Source organism: Mirounga leonina, unplaced genomic scaffold (assembly GCF_011800145.1).
Source record: "Mirounga leonina isolate KUSES-001 unplaced genomic scaffold, KU_Mleo_1.0 Mir_173, whole genome shotgun sequence".
Lineage (NCBI taxonomy): Eukaryota > Metazoa > Chordata > Mammalia > Carnivora > Phocidae > Mirounga > Mirounga leonina.
In genome coordinates, this window is record NW_023270447.1 from 3,561,255 (window position 1) to 3,579,848 (window position 18,594).

Genomic DNA, 18,594 nt, shown 5'->3' on the forward strand with positions numbered 1-18,594 from the left:
TGCAAGAGCTACAAATGCAGAATGACTCCAGTGAGTATGGGCTACTCAAATTATTACAAGTGATGTGGCTTTTGGTGACATTATTTCCTGAAATGGTTCACAGCTCTTGGTAAGTTCCAAACAAAACAAAATACAATATCCCTCCAATTTTAGGGTACTTACTATTTTGGGAAAAGCTCAGTTCATTCCTCCCTGTGTCTTTCTTCTTTACTTGCACACAGAACATTTAACTTCTGACACTTCTGGTCACCAAATGTGGGCTTCTTTTCCCACACCAAACTGTCTGTAACACCAGCTGGGTGTCCTACAATCTAACTCAATTCTTCACACTATCTACCCGGAGATAGTGTTAAATCCCATGGGCTAAGGAAGGGCTCAATCCCACAAGACTGCCTCCCACTTTAGATGCCAATCACAAGTAGTAGGTCCCAGGTTGCCCACATGTCTGTCCACCTTGGCTACAAATCAGAGGTTCCCATGACTTTGCTCCCCCTTGGATTTATTTGCTAGAACAGCTCACAGAACTCAGGGAAATATTTACTTAGATGAACAGCCAGATGATTAGAGTGAGGTCTGGGAGGGTCCTAAGTGAAGAGCTTCTGTCCCTGTGGAGTTGGGGGTGTGTCATTCTCTCCAAAGGTGGATGTGTTCCCCAACCTGGAAGCTCTCCAAACCCCCTACTATTGGGATTTTTATGCCTCATGTAGAAATGATCAATTATTAGCTACATTTCCAGCCTCCCTCCCATCTCTGGAGAATGGGAGCTGGGGCTGAAAACTCCAACCTTCTGATCGTGGCTTGGCCTTTCTGGTGACAGCCCCCAGCCAGGAGCCCACCCTAAATTGCCTCATGAGAACAAACGATGCTCCTATCCGCTTACCACTTAGGAAGTTGCAAGGGTTTTAGGAGCTCTGTGCCAGGAACTGGCAGCAGAGACCACTATATATATTTTATATTATCTCACAGTTGCATTCCTAGAAAATCAGATGTTAAGAGCATAGGACATGCTTTGTGTCTATACGTTAACAATGTCAGGTTGTAAGCTCAGATAATTAAAGATTTTTCGTTCGCATGAATCTTTAGCAGGACATTCAGAAATATTGTGGGACCCTTCCTTGTGTGGCATCATGTCTTGCACTGCAGAACATTTGCTATCCCTAGCTTTAGCCTTCTAATGCCAGTGGTTTTCCTCATTGTTCTGAACACAAAACTCCCCACAAATACTTAATCCTCAGTCTAAGGGGTGGTGTTTTCCTCTTAAAAACTAATAGCGGGGGCGCCTGGGTGGCTCAGTTGGTTAAGCGATCGCCTTCGGCTCAGGTCATGATCCTGGAGTCCCTGGATCGAGTCCCGATCGGGCTCCCTGCTCGGCAGGGAGCCTGCTTCTCCCTCTGACCCTCCCCCCTCTCATGTGCTCTCTCTCTCTCATTCTCTCTGTCTCAAATAAATAAATAAAATCTTAAAAAAAAAAAAACCTAATAGCGAAGAAAAACATACCCAATAACCCGTACAGTGCTTGGCATTTAATAATAGTGTAACTATCAGTTGTTAAATTTGTTTAAATACACTCTTCGGGCAGCCCAAGCACGCATAGCTTCACAACCCCGAACCAGGAAGTGGTGATTCGATATGTAGAAGGCAATTCAGAGCCACAACAAGCTATACACCGCTCAGCCCACGATTTCCTTTATTTATTTATTTTTTTTGGCTAATGTTTAATTAATCCGTGACCCCGATCACAGAGCGCAGAGCTCATCCGCCTCCGTGAACTCCGTGGCCTCTGCTGTTAGTTTCTGCGCATCTTCCCCCGCGTCCCCCCCCCCCCAGCTGGCCGAGCAGGCCCCGCCCCGCCCGGCGCGTCACCGGAAGTGAGGCAGAGGAAATAGTAAAACCCGCTGGGCGGAGGTGGCGGAGCCGTGTAAGCCGGCTGGTGGCATGGCCGACGAGGAGGAAGACCCTACTGTGAGTGACCACCACTGTTCCACCCCACTCTTTTCTTCACTCCCTGGGGTACAGAAGCGGATCCTGAGTTCAGAGTCACTCGAGATTTTCCTTAGCGAATTCCCTCGAGAGAGTTCGGGGACTTCACGCCGTGCTAGCCTTTCCCTTCGGATTCATCTCTTAGTACGTGGGGCAGGACGTGACGGAAGAGTAGGAAGGTGGCTCCTTGTTCTTTGCTTTTGGTTTGCATTTGCTAGACACTCTTTGAATCGCCTGGACGGTCATCAGAGGACAAAGCTAATATTTGTTAGCTCTCATGAAAGAACACCGCAGCTGGTAACAAAACTGTATACTTACTGTAAAGTTGTGGGAAAATGATGGACCGAAAGTCAGGCAACCTGGATTTCAAAATCTGTTATCTGTGATCAAGTTACTTAACTTTGAGCCTCGGTTTTCCTGGCATAAAATGGGGTTAAGGCTTATTTGAGGGAAGTTCCTAGCCCTGTATGAGCAGTGCTTAGAAAATACTAGTTCTGCTTACTTTGATTAAATACCAACTCTCTCTCTCCCTTTTTTAAAAATACCAACTCTTAATAGTAAAACTGTGTAGTACTAGGCCAACTAGTTGGTTTAAAAAAAAGAAAGTATGGTTATTGGAACTCTTCCAGGAGAGGCAGTAGGACTATTTGTTAGGGACACTGTAGAAGCCATTCCTGCATGAGTGGGAAGTTGGATTGGATAGTCTTTAAGGCTCCTAAAATGCTAAGATTTCATAATTTGCTGCTTGTTTTAGGCTCTCTGGCATGACACAGTGTTGAAAATGGAAAAAAAAATCAAATGCAGTACTTGACATTTCTATATATACATTTTAATTTATAGTTTGAGGAAGAAAATGAAGAAATTGGAGGAGGTGCAGAAGGCGGACAGGGTAAAAGGAAGAGACTTTTTTCTAAAGAATGTAAGTAATATTTGACAATGATTTAATTACAGATGATAAAAACTTTTGGACATGTCTGTTCAAAGTAGATTAATGTTCTGAATGTGTTTCTCTGTGGGGACAATATTCTCAGATTTCCCTATAAAATTCTCTAGTTTCTGAATCATAGATACGAGTGATCCTAACCCCAAATTATATGTGTATAGGTGGGTGGGTGTGTGTATACACTTTTTTTTTTTTTTTAAAGTGAGGAAATGTGATCAGTGTTTCAGTTCAGGGCCTTAGAACATACCTCCATTACTTTTTGTGTCCCTTGCTATTGCAGCAGAACTCCTTTGTCTGCAAGTCAGAGGTTTTGATGGATCCTGGGACAGGTGCTGAGGGTATGGAATTAAGTTGGGGCTTTGGACTAAGGCATTGGACAAGACAGAAAGGTGGTGAACAGTGTAAGACATTACAGTGGCAGAGATTATAATGTATTGGTTCTCTAGTATATTCCCTCAGTAGGCTGGTTTGACTCTTTTTGGCAGTAGCAAGAGGGAGAGCTGCTGTTTCTAGTGATAGTCAAAGCCAGCCCCTGAAAGGCACTGTGACAACGTGCTCTCCATCCTGTGTCCTTTACACAGTTATGGCTGAGTATTGACAGATGAGACAACACATGAAGATATGGTTTATTGGGTGCCTGGGTGGCTCAGTTGGTTAAGCGACTGCCTTCAGCTCAGGTCATGATCCTGGAGTCCCTGGATCGAGTCCCGCATCGGGCTCACTGCTCGGCGGGGAGCCTGCTTCTCCCTCTGACCCTCCCCCCTCTCATGCTATCTCTATGTCATTCTCTCTCTCAAATAAATAAATAAAATCTTTAAAAAAAAAAAAAGATATGGTTTATTTATGCTGGGTCAAACAAGTGGTTCCCAAATGCTCTTGAAACTGCAGTCAGTAGGGCTTTATATATATATTTTTTAACGACTCAAATCCTCCATATCTCAGTTTCTCACCTAAAGCTGACCACTCCTTAATCCATCTTTGATACTCTTTACTCCATTTGTGTTTTTACTTCTTATATCAGCCTAAGAAGGGGATTTCCACACCAGAGCATCCCAGAGTGATGTTTGCATTGTCAGTTCTAAGCAGAAACCTTTGTCCTACTTGGATTGCTTTATTTTTGTGATAATAAGAATTTGGAATCTTCAGAGCCTTCTCCTTGTCTTACCTGAATCTTGATATACCTTAATGGCCAAGCTCTGTTCTCCTAAACCTTTTTAAAAAAATTTTTGCTACTCTAACACAGTGTTTCAAAGCATTCATTGGCATTTGTGTCTTTACAAACCAAATGCAGTTTACATACATACTAGTGAATTATGCCCATCACAATGTTAATGACAAAGTATCTTACTCAAATTTTTAAGGAAGAATAGTAAGCTTACAATGGAGAATCCTGGCAGACAAATAATGTCTAAAGTGTTAGCCAGGGGCGCCTGGGTGGCTCAGTCGTTAAGCGTCTGCCTTCGGCTCAGGTCATGATGCCAGGGTCCTGGGATTGGGCCCCGCATCGGGCTCCCTGCTCAGCGGGAAGCCTGCTTCTCCCTCTCCCACTCCCCCTGCTTGTGTTCCCTCTCTCACTGTGTCTCTCTCTGTCAAATAAATAAATAAAAAATCTTAAAAAAAAAATTAAAGTGTGAGCCAAATGATCAAAGTCAGTTCACCAGTAATACATATTAACATCACGTACCTCCGATATGATGCATTAAGAGGGCACATCACCTCTATGGTACCCTTTCTAGTAATGTGTAACCACAGTCTAATCATGAGAAAACACCAGACAAACCCAAATTGGAGAACATTCTACAAGATCACTAACCAGTGTCCTTCCAAAGTGTCATAGTCATGAAAGATGAGAAAAGTCTGAGGAACTGTCACTGCTCCGTGGAAAGTAAGGAGGCATGATAACTAAATAGTGTGGGATCCTGAAATAGAAAAAGGACATTAGTTGAAAAACTGGTACAATCTGAGTAAGTTCTGAATTGTATCAGTGTTAATTTCTTCTTTTTGATAAATGTCTGTGGCTCTATAAGATGTTAACATCAGGGGATGGTGGATATAGGGTATTTGGGAGCTCTGTACTATTTTTGCAACTCTTTTGTAAGTCTGAAATTATCTCAAAAAAGAAAAGGCAAAAAAGTTGTCAGAATCCAAAAGGGAGAAAAAATATTGGCTCTTGTGTTTGTTTTGTACCCCCTGTATCTGGACCTAAAGGCTCTTGCCAGTTTAAACCCTAGGGATACCTCTATCCCAGCCTGACTTCCAGATCACCCCTTTCTTTTCCTCCCTAGGCCTGGTGTACCTAATTCTTTCAGTTCGACCAACTTTTGCTTCTCCTAAATAGGAATTATTCTTAATGTACTCATTTCTTCCTTTAAAAGTGTTCTAGGGTTTTTTGTTTTGTTTTGTTTTTACTGTACTTAAATTGTACTAGTCTTAAATGAACAGCTTGATGAATTTTATGTATTTACATATACTTACAACCACCACTCAGATACAAAATATTTCCAACCTATGATAGGTTTTTTTTTTTTTAACATTTATATACCGCTTTCAGAATCTGGTAAGAGTTGATTATTCTTTGCAGAACAGTGCACACACACAAATAATATATAAAATTTTTACATATAATTTCAGAAGGGTTCAAGGGTTTCTCAAAGCCTGTCCATAGACTAACTGGGGGTTTATAGCCTATAGGATGATAATCCATATGGATCCCATCTGCCTTAAACTACCAAGAAGTGTAATACTGTTGAGGATAGGAATATAGACTCTGGAGCCAGATCACCTGCGTTCAAACGTGGACTCCATCTCTTACTATTTGTGTGACCTTGGGTAAGTCACTTAGCTCAGTGCCTCAGTTTTCTTACCTAAGTGGAATAGGGATAATAATAGTATCTACTTCAAAGGATTGTTGTGAGGATTAAATGAGTTTTATTTTTATTACTCTGTATTAGAGTTTTTTTTCTCTTCTGCATTTTCTGTGGTTCTTTCAGATGAAGCCTGAAAGGACTTTGTTAGCAGTGCATTCATTGATCTAGGAAATGAAATACCAAGATTCTACATAGTTTACTTTCTCCATTTGATTACCCTGTTCTTCATATAAGAAGTAATTGGAGCAATTTCTCTCATGTCCTTTTCCCTCTGTTAGTATCAGAAAGGATTTTGCCTTCTCTTTTCCAATGCACCACTGCCCTCCCCTAACCCCAGACCATATACGCACAGAACACTCTCAGTAAGGGCTGAGCCATTGCTACTCATCCTGTCACTGCCATGGCATTTCCTACTTAAGGTTATTCCAGGGTTGTGGGTAAATAGGTAATAGAGGTTAGGGAAAGAATATTGATGTCAGGGTTCAGTAGCTGGGAGGAGTTCCTACTAGGGAAGGACAGTTAGGAACAGTTGGTTATGAGATTGTGGTTAAAATCTTTTACACTTAAGTCCGTGCTTGTAGACACAATGTAAATACGTTTATACAAGTATCTTCTCTATCTTAGTCCATTTCTAATTTGAAAAAAGTATTGGTAAAATTGTTAAATTTGTTCAGGTAAACAAAAACGATTGTTCTTTTACAGTGCGATGTATGATGTATGGGTTTGGGGATGACCAGAATCCTTATACTGAGTCAGTGGATATTCTTGAAGACCTTGTCATAGAGTTCATCACTGAAATGGTAAGATTTTTTTGTAATTGGTCTTAGTTAATTGAGTAATAGATTTGAAATTCTAACTTTTAGTTAAGACTAGAACTATGCCATCCTTTTGAAATAAGATTATCCATTTGAGTGCCTTTTTGTGGAAGTTACTGATTACTATTTATCATTAAAGATACATAGATATGTAAACATACACATATGTACATGTGTACACATACAATAGTCTACCCTTTCCTGAGTTTTATTTATAAGGACATAATTATAAGATCCTTGAGTAAAATTTAAAAATGGTAACCATAATCCCAACATCTAATGTAAGTTTCCCCCTTTCAGTATTTATTTAAATGTATACAATGCTGGGGCGCTTGGGTGGCTCAGTCACTTAAGCCTTTCCCTTCAACTCAGGTGATGATCTCGGGGTCCTGGGATCGAGCCCCACATTGGGCTCCCTGCTTTGCTTCTCCCTCTCTCCTCTCATGCTCTTTCTCAAATAAGTAAATAAAATCTTTTTTTTTTTTTAAGATTTTATTTATTTATTTGACAGAGACACAGCGAGAGAGGGAACACAAGCAGGGGGAGTGGGAGAGGGAGAAGCAGGCTTCCCGCTGAGCAGGGAGCCCGATGTGGGGCTCGATCCCAGGACTCTGGGATCATGACCTGAGCTAAAGGCAGACGCTTAACAGTTGAGCCACCCAGGCGCCCCAAGTAAATAAAATCTTAAAAAAAAATGTATACAATGCTTACATAGTGGTAATCATGGTACGCATTTTTTACTCAAAATTTTACAGTACATACTTCCTATATTCTAATCACAATTATTTTAAAGGATTTTTTTTTTTTTTTCATTCGAGACAGAGAGAGAGAGAATACGGGGAGGGGGAGAAGCAGGCCCCCCGCTGAGCAGGGAGCCGGATGTGGGGCTCTATCCCAGGATCCTGGGATCATGACCTGAGCCAAAGGCAGACACTTAACCATCTGAGCCACCCAGGCGCCCCAATAATCACAATTATTTTAGTAGTTAAGTAAAATTAATTTAAATTGTTTTCTAATATATTTAACCATTTCTTTCTTGTATAAGTTATTTACAGATTATTAAGTGAATAGATAATTTTGAATGACCATATTCATGAAATTTCCTCCCATCTCCTTGGATAAATTCACAGGGTTGGGAATACTGAGTTCGGTTGTGTTCCTATGAATTTCTACCCTGTGTTATGGATTATTTCCTTAGTACGGAATAATAGAAGTAAAATTCCTGCATCAGACAGTATACATTTTTAAAAATTCTTTTCTATTTATAAAAATAATATTTATTAAATTTAGGAAGTATAAAAAAGTTCAGGAAAGGGGTGCCTGGGTGGCTCAGTCAGTTGGGCATCTGCCTTTGGCTCAGGTCATGATCTCAGGGTCCTGGGATCGAACCCCACATCAGGCTCTCTGTTTATCGTGGAGTCTGCTTCTCCCTCTCACGGTCCCTCTGTGCTCTCTCTTCCTCTCTCTCTCTCTCTCAAATAAATAAATCTTAAAAAAAAAAAAATGCAGAAGGGGTGCCTGGGTGGCTCAGTCGGTTAAGCGTCTGCCTTCGGCTCAGGTCATGATCCCAGGGTCCTGGGATCGAGTCCCGCATCGGGCTCCCTGCTCTGCGGGGAGCCTGCTTCTCCCTCTCCCACTTCCCCTGCTTGTGTTCCCTCTCTCGCTATGCCTCTCTCTGTCAAATAAATAAATAAAATCTTTAAAAAAAAAAAATGCAGAAAAGAAAATAGAAATCTGTAATCCTTCCACCTAGAGACCCCTAATGCTGAGATTTTGGTGAATATTTTCTTGATTTTTTGCACATATTTTTAAACTTTATTAAATTGAAATCATATAGTATATTTAGTCTTAGAGCCTGCTTTTTCACTTAAGTAGAACTCTGTCCTCTGTGTCCTTGCATAACACTATAATTTTAATGGCTTTATAATGTTAATTGATTAGATGTGCCCAAATTTATTTAATGCCTTACTAAATAGATTCCCCTTTTTTAGTCATTAGAAATAATGCTATGATGAACCTTTGTTTGTTTTTTAAAGATTTTATTTATTTGAGAGAGTGAGCAAGAGAGAGAGAGAGAATGAGCAGGGGTAGGAGCAGAGGGAGAAGCAGATTCCCCGCTGAGCAGGGAGCCCATCGTGGGGCTCGATCGCAGAACTCTGGGATCATGACCTGAGCCAAAGGCAGATGCTTAACTGACTGAGCCACCCAGGCACCCCGAATCTTTGTTTTTGTACAGGATGAATGTATGATAGGAGATGAGATTTATTTGAATTTAAGAAAACCTACCACTATTTGTCAACTACTGAGACAGAAAGCTTAAATGAAATGTGCAGTTAAAGAAATTATAGAATTATAAAAATGAAGACAAAGCTACATAGATCAAAAAAGAAACATCAATAGATTTGATAGTTTTAATGTCCTTAGTATTTTTTTCTTTAAAGATTTTATTTATTTGTTTGACAGAGGGAGACACAGCGAGAGAGGGAACACAAGCAGGGGGAGTGGGAGAGGGAAAAGCAGGCTTCCCGCTGAGCAGGGAGCCCGATGTGGGGCTCGATCCCAGGACCCTGGGATCGTGACCTGAGCCGAAGGCAGACGCTTGATGACTGAGCCGCCCAGGTGCCCCTAATGTCCTTAGTATTAAAAAATGTCTGTAAACCATTAAGAGAAACATTCCTATAACACAGTAGAAAGTAGACAAAGGACATGAATAGGAAGACAATTCACAAATGAATAGGTATAATAATTAGAAGAGAAAATCTTCAAACTCACCAGTATTAAATAAATGCAAATTGAAAGAGTAAAATATTAGATTTGTTTTAAGTTAATTTAATTTATTTCTTTGTAATAGACTCACAAGGCAATGTCAATTGGAAGACAAGGTCGGGTACAAGTTGAAGATATCGTCTTCTTGATTCGAAAGGACCCAAGGAAGTTTGCTAGGGTTAAAGACTTGCTTACTATGAATGAAGAATTGAAACGAGCTAGAAAAGCATTTGATGAAGCAAACTATGGATCTTGACACCTTCTGTACTTTCTGAAGCTTCATTATCTTCTGGGGAAACCATATATCATAACTTTATTTTCCACATTGGGGTCCTAATATCTAGCCATGTATATGCAAGATGGAGAAACAAAAAGTCTTCAGCTTTTATTTTCATGTCTTCGATTTTAGAATGATATTTGAGCCTTGAATTGCCTGCCCTTATAGGACTATACTTGAATTACTTACTGGGTTTTAATGACCACATGTAAGTTGAAGTACCTTGCAAACTATGTGGTTCCTTCTGACTTTTGACTAAGTGATGAAGTAGTATTTATGTATTGGGTGTATTTGTGCCCTTGTAGGCTATACCGTAGCTGTTTAATATATGAAATCTATAGGGCACCTTCGACTATGATTGCTAAGACGTGTTTCATGTATTCTAAAGTTTTTAGACTACGGTAGTCTAAGAGATTATTAAAAGATAGTGAACTGGTTTGCTTTTTTTTTTAAGGAGAAGATGATACAAGAAGATAGTCTTTTGTAGGAATGTTTAAGATATTTGTTTTTTTTAATATTCTTTAGATTACAAGAATTATTTTTTAAACTAAAAGTTTCATGTGAATTCTTCCGTATTGGAAGGCTTTTGATTTAAAACCTTTTGGGCTTATAATGTACTAGTTGTCAAGTTTTAAGAGAACTAATTTTCCCAGGTCAGATTAAAGCTTCTAGAAATAAATGCTTTCAGTAGTAGGAATGGTATTGCTTAAAAAGCTGATGGCAGGATAAGCATTTGGGATAGTGTTTTATTAATGTATTTGTTAGTACTTGTTCATTGTGGAAATGTGTACTTGACTAAAACCATATATGGCTATGGAAACCACTTTTGTAGTTCAGGATATACAAGTTTTGTGTGTGTTTAGCTTATTGTATTAAATTATTGCACTTAGTTTAAAATAAGGATTAAAACTGCATTTAAAGGGATCACTGAATATTACTCTGAAACTGTTTTGTGTACTGCTTATAAACATTATCTATAAATCAGCATGTAGGAGAATTTCACTTTCTTAATCTGTTGATACAAGGAATAAATTAAAAAATTAGATTAATAATTGAATTTGACTTTTTCTTCCCATTACTAGTAATATAATTCTGGCTGCTTGAGCTCACTGAAAACTTTTTTTCTATATTCTTGCAATCCTCCTGAATTGATAATGAGATTCAAGATAGGTGGACTGATCTTTTTGTTACTTAAAAAAGTAAAAACCGGGGCACCTGGCTGGCTCAGTTGGTAGAGCATGTGACTCTCAATCTCAGGGTCATGAGTTCAAGCCCTGTGTTGGACATGGAGCCTACTTTAAAAAAAAAAAAGGAAAAACCAATTGAAAAACTACTCCAGTCTAAGCTGAAGTCAAGAATGCGAGTGGAATAATATCTCGCTATATTGATATTTTTGCTAATCAGCGTGTACTTCACCTTGAAGAAAGAACTGGTAATACTTGGTACTAGGGGAGCTATCCTGGTACCCATCTTAGCTAGGGCTGCTGTAACAAAATATCAGACTGGGCAGCTGAAACAACAGAAATTTACTTTCTCATGGTTCTGGAGGCTGGAAGTCAGATCAGGGTGACAACATGGTTGGGGTCTGATGAGGGCTCTTCCTGGGCTGTAGATCGCTGCCTTCTCCCTGTGTACTTGTCTGAGGGAGCCCTGTCCTTTCTTTCTCTTTTTATAAGGGCACCAGGGTTCCATCCTTATGACTTCATTTAATCTTAATAGCCTCCTTAAAAGCCCTGTCTCCAATATAGTCAGATGGGAGGGAGGGTTGGGTTAGGGCTGCAACATAACTAATTTCAGGGGGTTACAATTCAGTCTATAGCACTGCCATTAATCTTACTATTTTGCTAGTGATCCTGGCACGCAAAAAGTTTTTTATCGGACCTTGTATTATAGGTTGCAAGTGATAGAACTTGCCTCAAAAATAGCATAAGCAGAAGAGGAATTTATTGGTTTATCCAACTGAAACAAGGGAAAGTAGGAATGGAGTTGATTCCTTAGGGTTGACTAGATGTAAGAACTTGAGAATCAAGACTGTCCATCTTTGGGGCGCCTGGGTGGCTCAGTTGGTTAGGCGACTGCCTTCGGCTCAGGTCATGATCCTGGAGTCACAGGATCGAGTCCCGCATCGGGCTCCCTGCTCGGCGGGGAGTCTGCTTCTCCCTCTGACCCTCCCCCCTCTCATGTGCTCGCTCTCTCTCATTCTCTCTCTCTCAAATAAATAAATAAATAAAATCTTTAAAAAAAAAAAAAAAGACTGTCCATCTTTATCCTAATTTTGGTTTTATTCTCGAAGGAACCTCAGTGTGTCAAGGGAACATGATAGCAGTTCTAGGGTTTCCATCCATACAACTGATCGAGGGAGCTACTTCACTTACCAATACAGAAGATCCCCAGGAGTGAGGGTAGGACGTAAGAGCTGGGTACTAGTAGCGAGAAAGGGAAAGAGAGGCTGGGCAGACAAAAAATAACAGATGGGCACTTACTTGATTCATGAGCTTAACTTACTTGAATTCTAATAGTAAGGTAACATGGCTCCCTTCTAATGTCTAGAGCTACACTGTGTAATATGGTAGCCGCTAGCCACATGGGACTATTTAAATTTACTTCATTCAAATGAAATGAAACTAAACCTTCAATTCCTCAGTTGTACTAGCTGTATTTTAGGTGCTCGTCAGCCCCATGGCTAGTGGCTGCTGCATTGAACAGTGCAGGTGCAGAACATTTTTTGCATCATCACAGAAAACTATTTCGGACAGTGCTGATCTGTAGTGTTCAGGTGTTCTTCTTAATTCAATTCACTTAAAAAAACTTACTATGAAAATCTCAAGTATACACAGTAAAAGAATAGTATCATGAGCTCCTATCTTCAACAATTAACTAACCTTTGCCAATTTTAATGTCTTATCTATCCCCCCACCTTTTGGGGGGAAGGGGCAGTATTTTAAGGCAAATCCCAGCTTCCATTGTATCTTTTCAACTATAAATATCACTGTGTCGGCTCTAACAAAAAGTTTTGAAAGGTAGCCCAAATACTATTATCATACCCTAACAAAAATTACCATTAATTCCTCAATACCCCATTTAATACCCAATCTCAATTTAAATCTCCTAATTTGTCTCAAAATATCTTTGAGTTTGTATATTTGTTCTCTATTGTTCCTGTAACAGATTACTGTAAATTTAGTGACTTTAAACAACAGTCATTATCTTACCAGTTCTTTAGGTCAGAAGTCTGACATGGGCCTCACTGATGCTAAAATCAAGGTACTACATTCCTTTCTGGATGTTCTAGGAGAGAACCTGTTTACTTGCCTTTTCCAGCATCTAGAGCCTGCATTCTTTGGCTCTTAGTCCCCTTCTGTCTTCCAAGTTAGCAATGCTGCATCATTCTGATCTTTCTTCCATAGTCCTATCTCTCTCTGACCTCTACTGGGAAAGGTTCTCTGCTTCTAAGGACCCATGTGATTATATTGGACCCATCTGGATAACCCAGAATAACCTCCCCATTTTAAAATCCTTAACTTAATCACATCAGCAAAGTCTCTTACCATGTAAAGTAACATATTCACAGGTTCTGAGGATTAGGATGTCAAGTCTTTGGAAGGGGCTGTTATTCTGCCTCCCACAGGTTGTTTGCAATAAAATCTAAATAAGGTGTCACCCACTGCATTTGGTTACCCATTGCATCGGGTAAGTCTAAATTTCTATTAATCTCTAGTAGCTCTTCCTTACCTACTTGTTTAAGTGAGACTTTCTCTTTAAAAAATTATACCTTTTTTTAGCTAGCATGTTTATTTGATGCTGAACCAGAACATCTGATATAATTTATGACTCACTTTGAAATTGGTTTTACTGTATTTAAACTGATTTTCATAAGTAAAAGTTGTAATATTCTAAGTGTAGAAATTTTTAAATGGGGCAATAGCTCATTTGGCTTCTCATCAGTGAAAGGCGAAAGATTTATACGATCTGAAGAGAAACCAGAGTATGGCTTCTCATCAGTGGAAAGAGGTGGTGTCTGGAGAGTCAGTTGGCCACTTCCCAAGAGGCCTCAGGGAGTTGCTTTATTGGGTGACTGTGTAGTCCAGAGTTTGACTTGCATCACTGCAGGCTTGGAAACTGATTTCATCAGCAAATGGAGAGCACATCCATCTTTCAGGGTGGACTTAGAAATCAAGCTTGTAAGACCAATATATGAACATGGATGCCAATTTATAGATGTGGGTAAAACTTGCATAGGTTTGATCAGCAAATTCTTCCCTAGCCTGGGCAGACAATGTGGGAAATGAAAACATAAATATGAAGGTGAATCAGAATGAGGGGAGTTAGATGAATGCATTGCCTACAGCATCAGGTAAGAGAAGGATAAAGTCTATACAGAAACAGGAAGAATGGCTCCCCAGACCCAGAGGCTGTGCGCGGGGGTGGGAGGGTGGGAATTGTTTCCTGAGGAGCAACCTTCAAGATTCCATTTTTGCTAACACTGGAGACTTGGCTTGAGTTTTCACTTCCAGTGACAATATCCATCCAAGCATGGTCTGTTTGTGGCTTTCAGGTGACTTTGTATATTTCTACTCTAATTCACATGTTGAGCTCAGAGGTAATTCAAAGAGGGCAATTTTACTTCCAGTAAAATTGGGCAGTAAAAACTGCCCAATCTTCAGGGGAGCTTCATAGTTGCTCCCAAGAGCTGATGACACCAAACATTGTGCCTGAAAATCAAGAACGTTTTAAGCACTCTGCCTGTATCCCAGAACATTCCCAATTCTCTAGGCCTGATTTTCTTATATATTACCAGTAGATTGGTAAGAGTTTCAATCCGAACTTTTGTACAAAATCCCAATTCATGTGTAATTTGTAGCATTGAGTCTTCTATGCACATGCTCACTATATTTAACTTACAAAGAAAGCCTGGTAAACTGCTTTGAACTTGGGTGTATTCTTTTAGAATAGGAAGAATAAATGCTGAAATGTAAATCATTTGTCATTTGCCTTTGTGTGGCTATTTTATTTTATTTTATTAAAGATTTATTTATTTGAGAGAAAGAGAGCACGTGAGGGGGCATGCAGGAATGGCGGGGGAGGGGGGCAGAGGGAGAGAATCATCAAGCAGATTCCCTGCTGAGCGCTGAGCACAGAGCCCAATCAGGGGCTCAATCCCACAACCCTGAGGTCACAACCTGAACCGAAATCAAGAGTTGGATGCTCAACCGGCTGAGCCAACCAGGTGTCTCTGTGTGGCAATTTTAGATAAATAACTGAAAATTTAGTAGGAAAGGGCCTATTTAGTTACCGACCAAACTCTAAAAGAAATGCTAATACTATACTTAATTTTTCTGAAATAGGATTTTTATAAGTATTTTGGGGGCACATGACTTACAGTAAGACATTTACCTAGACTCATTTTGGTGAATCTCATGTTTTTCTTTGATCTTTCTAGGAAGTTCTACTAAATAGTTTCAAGATTATTACTAGAAAGTTGTTAACCTTATTCTAAAACACCCATCCAAAATTATGATGCTTAATGTGATTTAAGTATTATTAACATTTCTTAACCTATAGTTTCCCCCTTTTTTGAATTTTTAAGTATGTCAATGATTTCATTAAAATGGGGTAAATATTTTCTTTCCAAAAGAAAATATTTTTAATTTTTATTTTCGTTTTCAATATAACATCCAGGATATTTACTTAATATAAAAGAGTATATCCTGGGACGCCTGGGTGGCTCAGTCGGTTAAGCACCTGCCTTCGGCTCAGGTCATGATCCCAGGGTCTTGAGATCTAGTCTCTCATCGGGTTCCTTGCTACGCGGGGAGCCTGCTTCTCCCTTTGCCTGCTGCTCGCCTCGCTTGTGCTTACTCTGTCTCTCCCTCTCTCTCGGACAAATAAATAAAATCTTAAAAAAAAAAAAGCACGTCTCTTCTATGTTGAAACAATGTGTTTTTCTTCACTAGGTTTAGCCATTGACCTATAATTTAAGCTTTTGTTTAGGTGTTTGGATAGGAGTGCTGGTAGACCCAGGTATTCTACCTACATAATCCTTGAGCCTGTTTGAAAGAGAAGCTGCAGTGGTGGTATTTTGTTTGTTCTCCCAGAGCCAGCAGTGCCCTGGCTCTAAAGCACACAGCTCTTTGGTGTGTGTGTATTTATGTGTATGTGCTCTAAATAAGGAGAGTGGAGCTTTTATTTTTTATTTTATTTAGTTTTTTAAAGATTTATTTATTTGTTTGAGAGAGAGAGAATGAGAGGGAGGAGGGTCAGAGGGAGAAGCAGACTCCCTGCCCAGTAGGGAGCCTGATGCGGGACTCGATCCCAGGACTCCAGGATCATGACCTGAGCCGAAGGCAGTCGCTTAACCAACTGAGCCACCCAGGCGCCTGAGAGTGGAGCTTTTAAAACAAATGCTCATATCCCCGCTGAACTTCCCTTGAACAGCTTGAGGCAAGATTGCCTAATTTAGGCTTGTGCTCAGATTCCTTTCCACTATTTGGGGAAAACCAAAAACTTCTAGAAGTGAGATTTGAGAATCTTATTAAAAGGGGTCCACCTTAACACTACATCAAAAACTAATGATGTAATGTATGGTGACTAATATAACATAATAAAAAAATAAATAAATAAAATTTTAAAAAGGGTCCACCTTAGCCTATAGGCATTTAAGTCACAAGGCACCATGAATCATTCCCACAAGTTAGAACCTGCATTTTCAAATGATGCCTAACCTAGTTGCTGATCCAGGGTAGGCACTGGATAAATATTTGGTGACTGATTGAGACAGTACCTCAGAACCTAAGGACAGTCCTTTAACTAAGAAAGCCTTGTCCTTTCTGAACAGTTCACTGCTTTGCAGCAACTGGAGCGAAAGACAAGATCTAATTTAACCTGTGTGGCTGAGTATAGAAGGAAAGGTGATACCCTAGGCTAACAGCTATTAAGGTTGTGGTGTAAAACTTGATGTTACATTAGGAAGTGAATATACAGTCAATGCATTTATCACTGAACAAGTGATAAGATGTACCAGGTGTCTTGTATTTCAGTGCCTAGTTCCTCTCTATCCCCCAGCCCCTTTTTCTGGAAATATAATGGTTATGCATTTGCTTCTAACAATTCTGATGACTACTTTTTGAAAATTTAGATGCATATAACACTATGCCACAGGATATGGGGGGGATAAACATGAATAAGACTTCTTATTCCCTCTACCTTGTCAGAATAAGGTCCACTTTTTTCAAGCTAAAATTTCCAGTTGAGACACTGAGGCAGAGTGCAAAAAGGAGGGTTTAAGAATCATAATGGTTAAAATCTTGGCTCCCCTACAGATCAGCTGTTTGACCTTGGGCAAATTATTTTCCTTAATCTCTAAGATGGGAATAGTTAACAGGCATTTTAAGGGAGATTTTGAGGCTTAAGTGAGAACATAGGCAAAGCACTTCATTTTATGCTTAATGAACGCCCAAACAAATCTAGTACCAGATCAGGTTCTTCCTTTTGTGTAGCGCTCTGCCCTTAATAGGTGGTCAAATGTTTGTCAGGTTATCTCTGATGGACAACTCTTTGTAGATCTAGTTGAAAATTTAAATAAATAATGCTTGGTTCTTGCAACTGGTATTGTTTGAGAATCAAGATCAAGAAGCAGATTCTCAGATGAACTGGCAAAGACTATATTGGCATTTCCTGGATATATCTGCCCACTTTTTCAATTTAAACATTCTGTAAAATTTGTCTTTTTTTTTTAAATATCAGGACCCTGGATGACATTGTGTTTATATTTATTTGCCTGTCACTTATCACTGAGAGAGTTCTTTTTTTTTTTTAAGATTTTATTTATTTATTTGAGAGAGAGAGAATGAGAGAGAGAGCACATGAGAGGGGGGAGGGTCAGAGGGAGAAGCAGACTCCCCGCCGAGCAGGGAGCCCGATGCGGGACTCGATCCAGGGACTCCAGGATCATGACCTGAGCCGAAGGCAGTCGCTTAACCGACTGAGCCACCCAGGCGCCCACTGAGATAGTTCTTAATGAAGACTTTCTTCCAGGAGTTAATCAGGACTACACAATAGAAGTTTTGCATAAACTGTTTTCCCTGAATTTGTAAATATTTTTCTTAGAACCTTCCCCTCACACTATCGCTTCTTTTATCCTGAATCGGATTACATTCTGCCTGTTCGGAAATGTTTTTGATGTTTATTATTACCACTCTCTTTGACGTCCTTTCCCCCAGTTGGGAGGCCCAGGTCACTCTTGGCATTTGGCCTTTATGAGGACGAGGCTCTTACAGGTTTGTATCTCTTGATTCTTAGCTCTAATACATGGTCATACTCACTGAACGCTCAGTTCAGCTCGGTGAAGCATTACGTTTATTTGCGGACTACTACTGCACGGGTGGGGTGGGAAAATGAGATTCTGTTGTCAAGGAGCTTACAACTAAAAAGGGTAGTAAAAAAACAAACCTGTGAACCCGTTAAGTGTTAAGTAACTGGAAAATGCTCGGAGGCATATCAGCATCACAAAAGGAGAAATCAAGAATGGGGCAAATAAGCTGCTGGAGTTTTCAGGGAGGAAGGGGGGCCTGCAGAAGCAGAGAGAGACGGGGAGGAGGCCAGATTTATTTCATTAGCCTTTACTGATAAATTGTCGGGGAGGAATATTGAGTCGATTCTAACGCGCAGACGACTTCTCGATTCCGAGGCCCCCTCTGCGCTATTTCGGGACGCAGGGTCACCGGCCAGCGACGGGTTGCGTCCCGGCTGCTGGTCCCTTACCCAATCGCCAGGCCGGCTTTTCCTCCGAGTCCAACCGGTCCCTGGAGGGCAGGCCGGGAGCCCGTCCATCTAGGCGGGTCCCCACCTCTCCAAGCTTGGGCCCGCCCAGCCGACTCTCCCTTTGGCTCAGGCACCTGCCTGGTCGCCCCTCGGCGGGGTCCTGAGGCGCCTCGGAGAAGCGCAGTG

The 18,594-nt window shown here is 40.4% G+C and overlaps 1 protein-coding gene across 1 annotated transcript; it reads left to right on the forward strand.

Moving 5' to 3' along the window:
- Positions 1–1,861: 1,861 nt before the first annotated feature.
- On the forward strand, positions 1,862–10,705 carry TAF13 (TATA-box binding protein associated factor 13). Its single transcript, XM_035017864.1, has 4 exons — positions 1,862–1,962; positions 2,821–2,899; positions 6,493–6,590; positions 9,457–10,705. Exons 1-4 carry the CDS (start codon positions 1,936–1,938, stop codon positions 9,625–9,627), a joined length of 375 nt encoding a protein of 124 aa, XP_034873755.1. The 5' UTR covers positions 1,862–1,935; the 3' UTR covers positions 9,628–10,705.
- The last annotated feature ends 7,889 nt before the right edge of the window (positions 10,706–18,594 follow it).

What these genes read in the sequence shown, in the direction of transcription:
- TAF13 (XM_035017864.1), top strand. Translation starts at nt 1,936, where the DNA reads ATGGCCGACGAGGAGGAAGACCCTACT. An exon ending in ACGAGGAGGAAGACCCTACT is followed by an intron (nt 1,963 to 2,820) that starts GTGAGTGACCAC and finishes TTTAATTTATAG; the next exon opens with TTTGAGGAAGAAAATGAAGA. An exon ending in GAGACTTTTTTCTAAAGAAT is followed by an intron (nt 2,900 to 6,492) that starts GTAAGTAATATT and finishes GTTCTTTTACAG; the next exon opens with TGCGATGTATGATGTATGGG.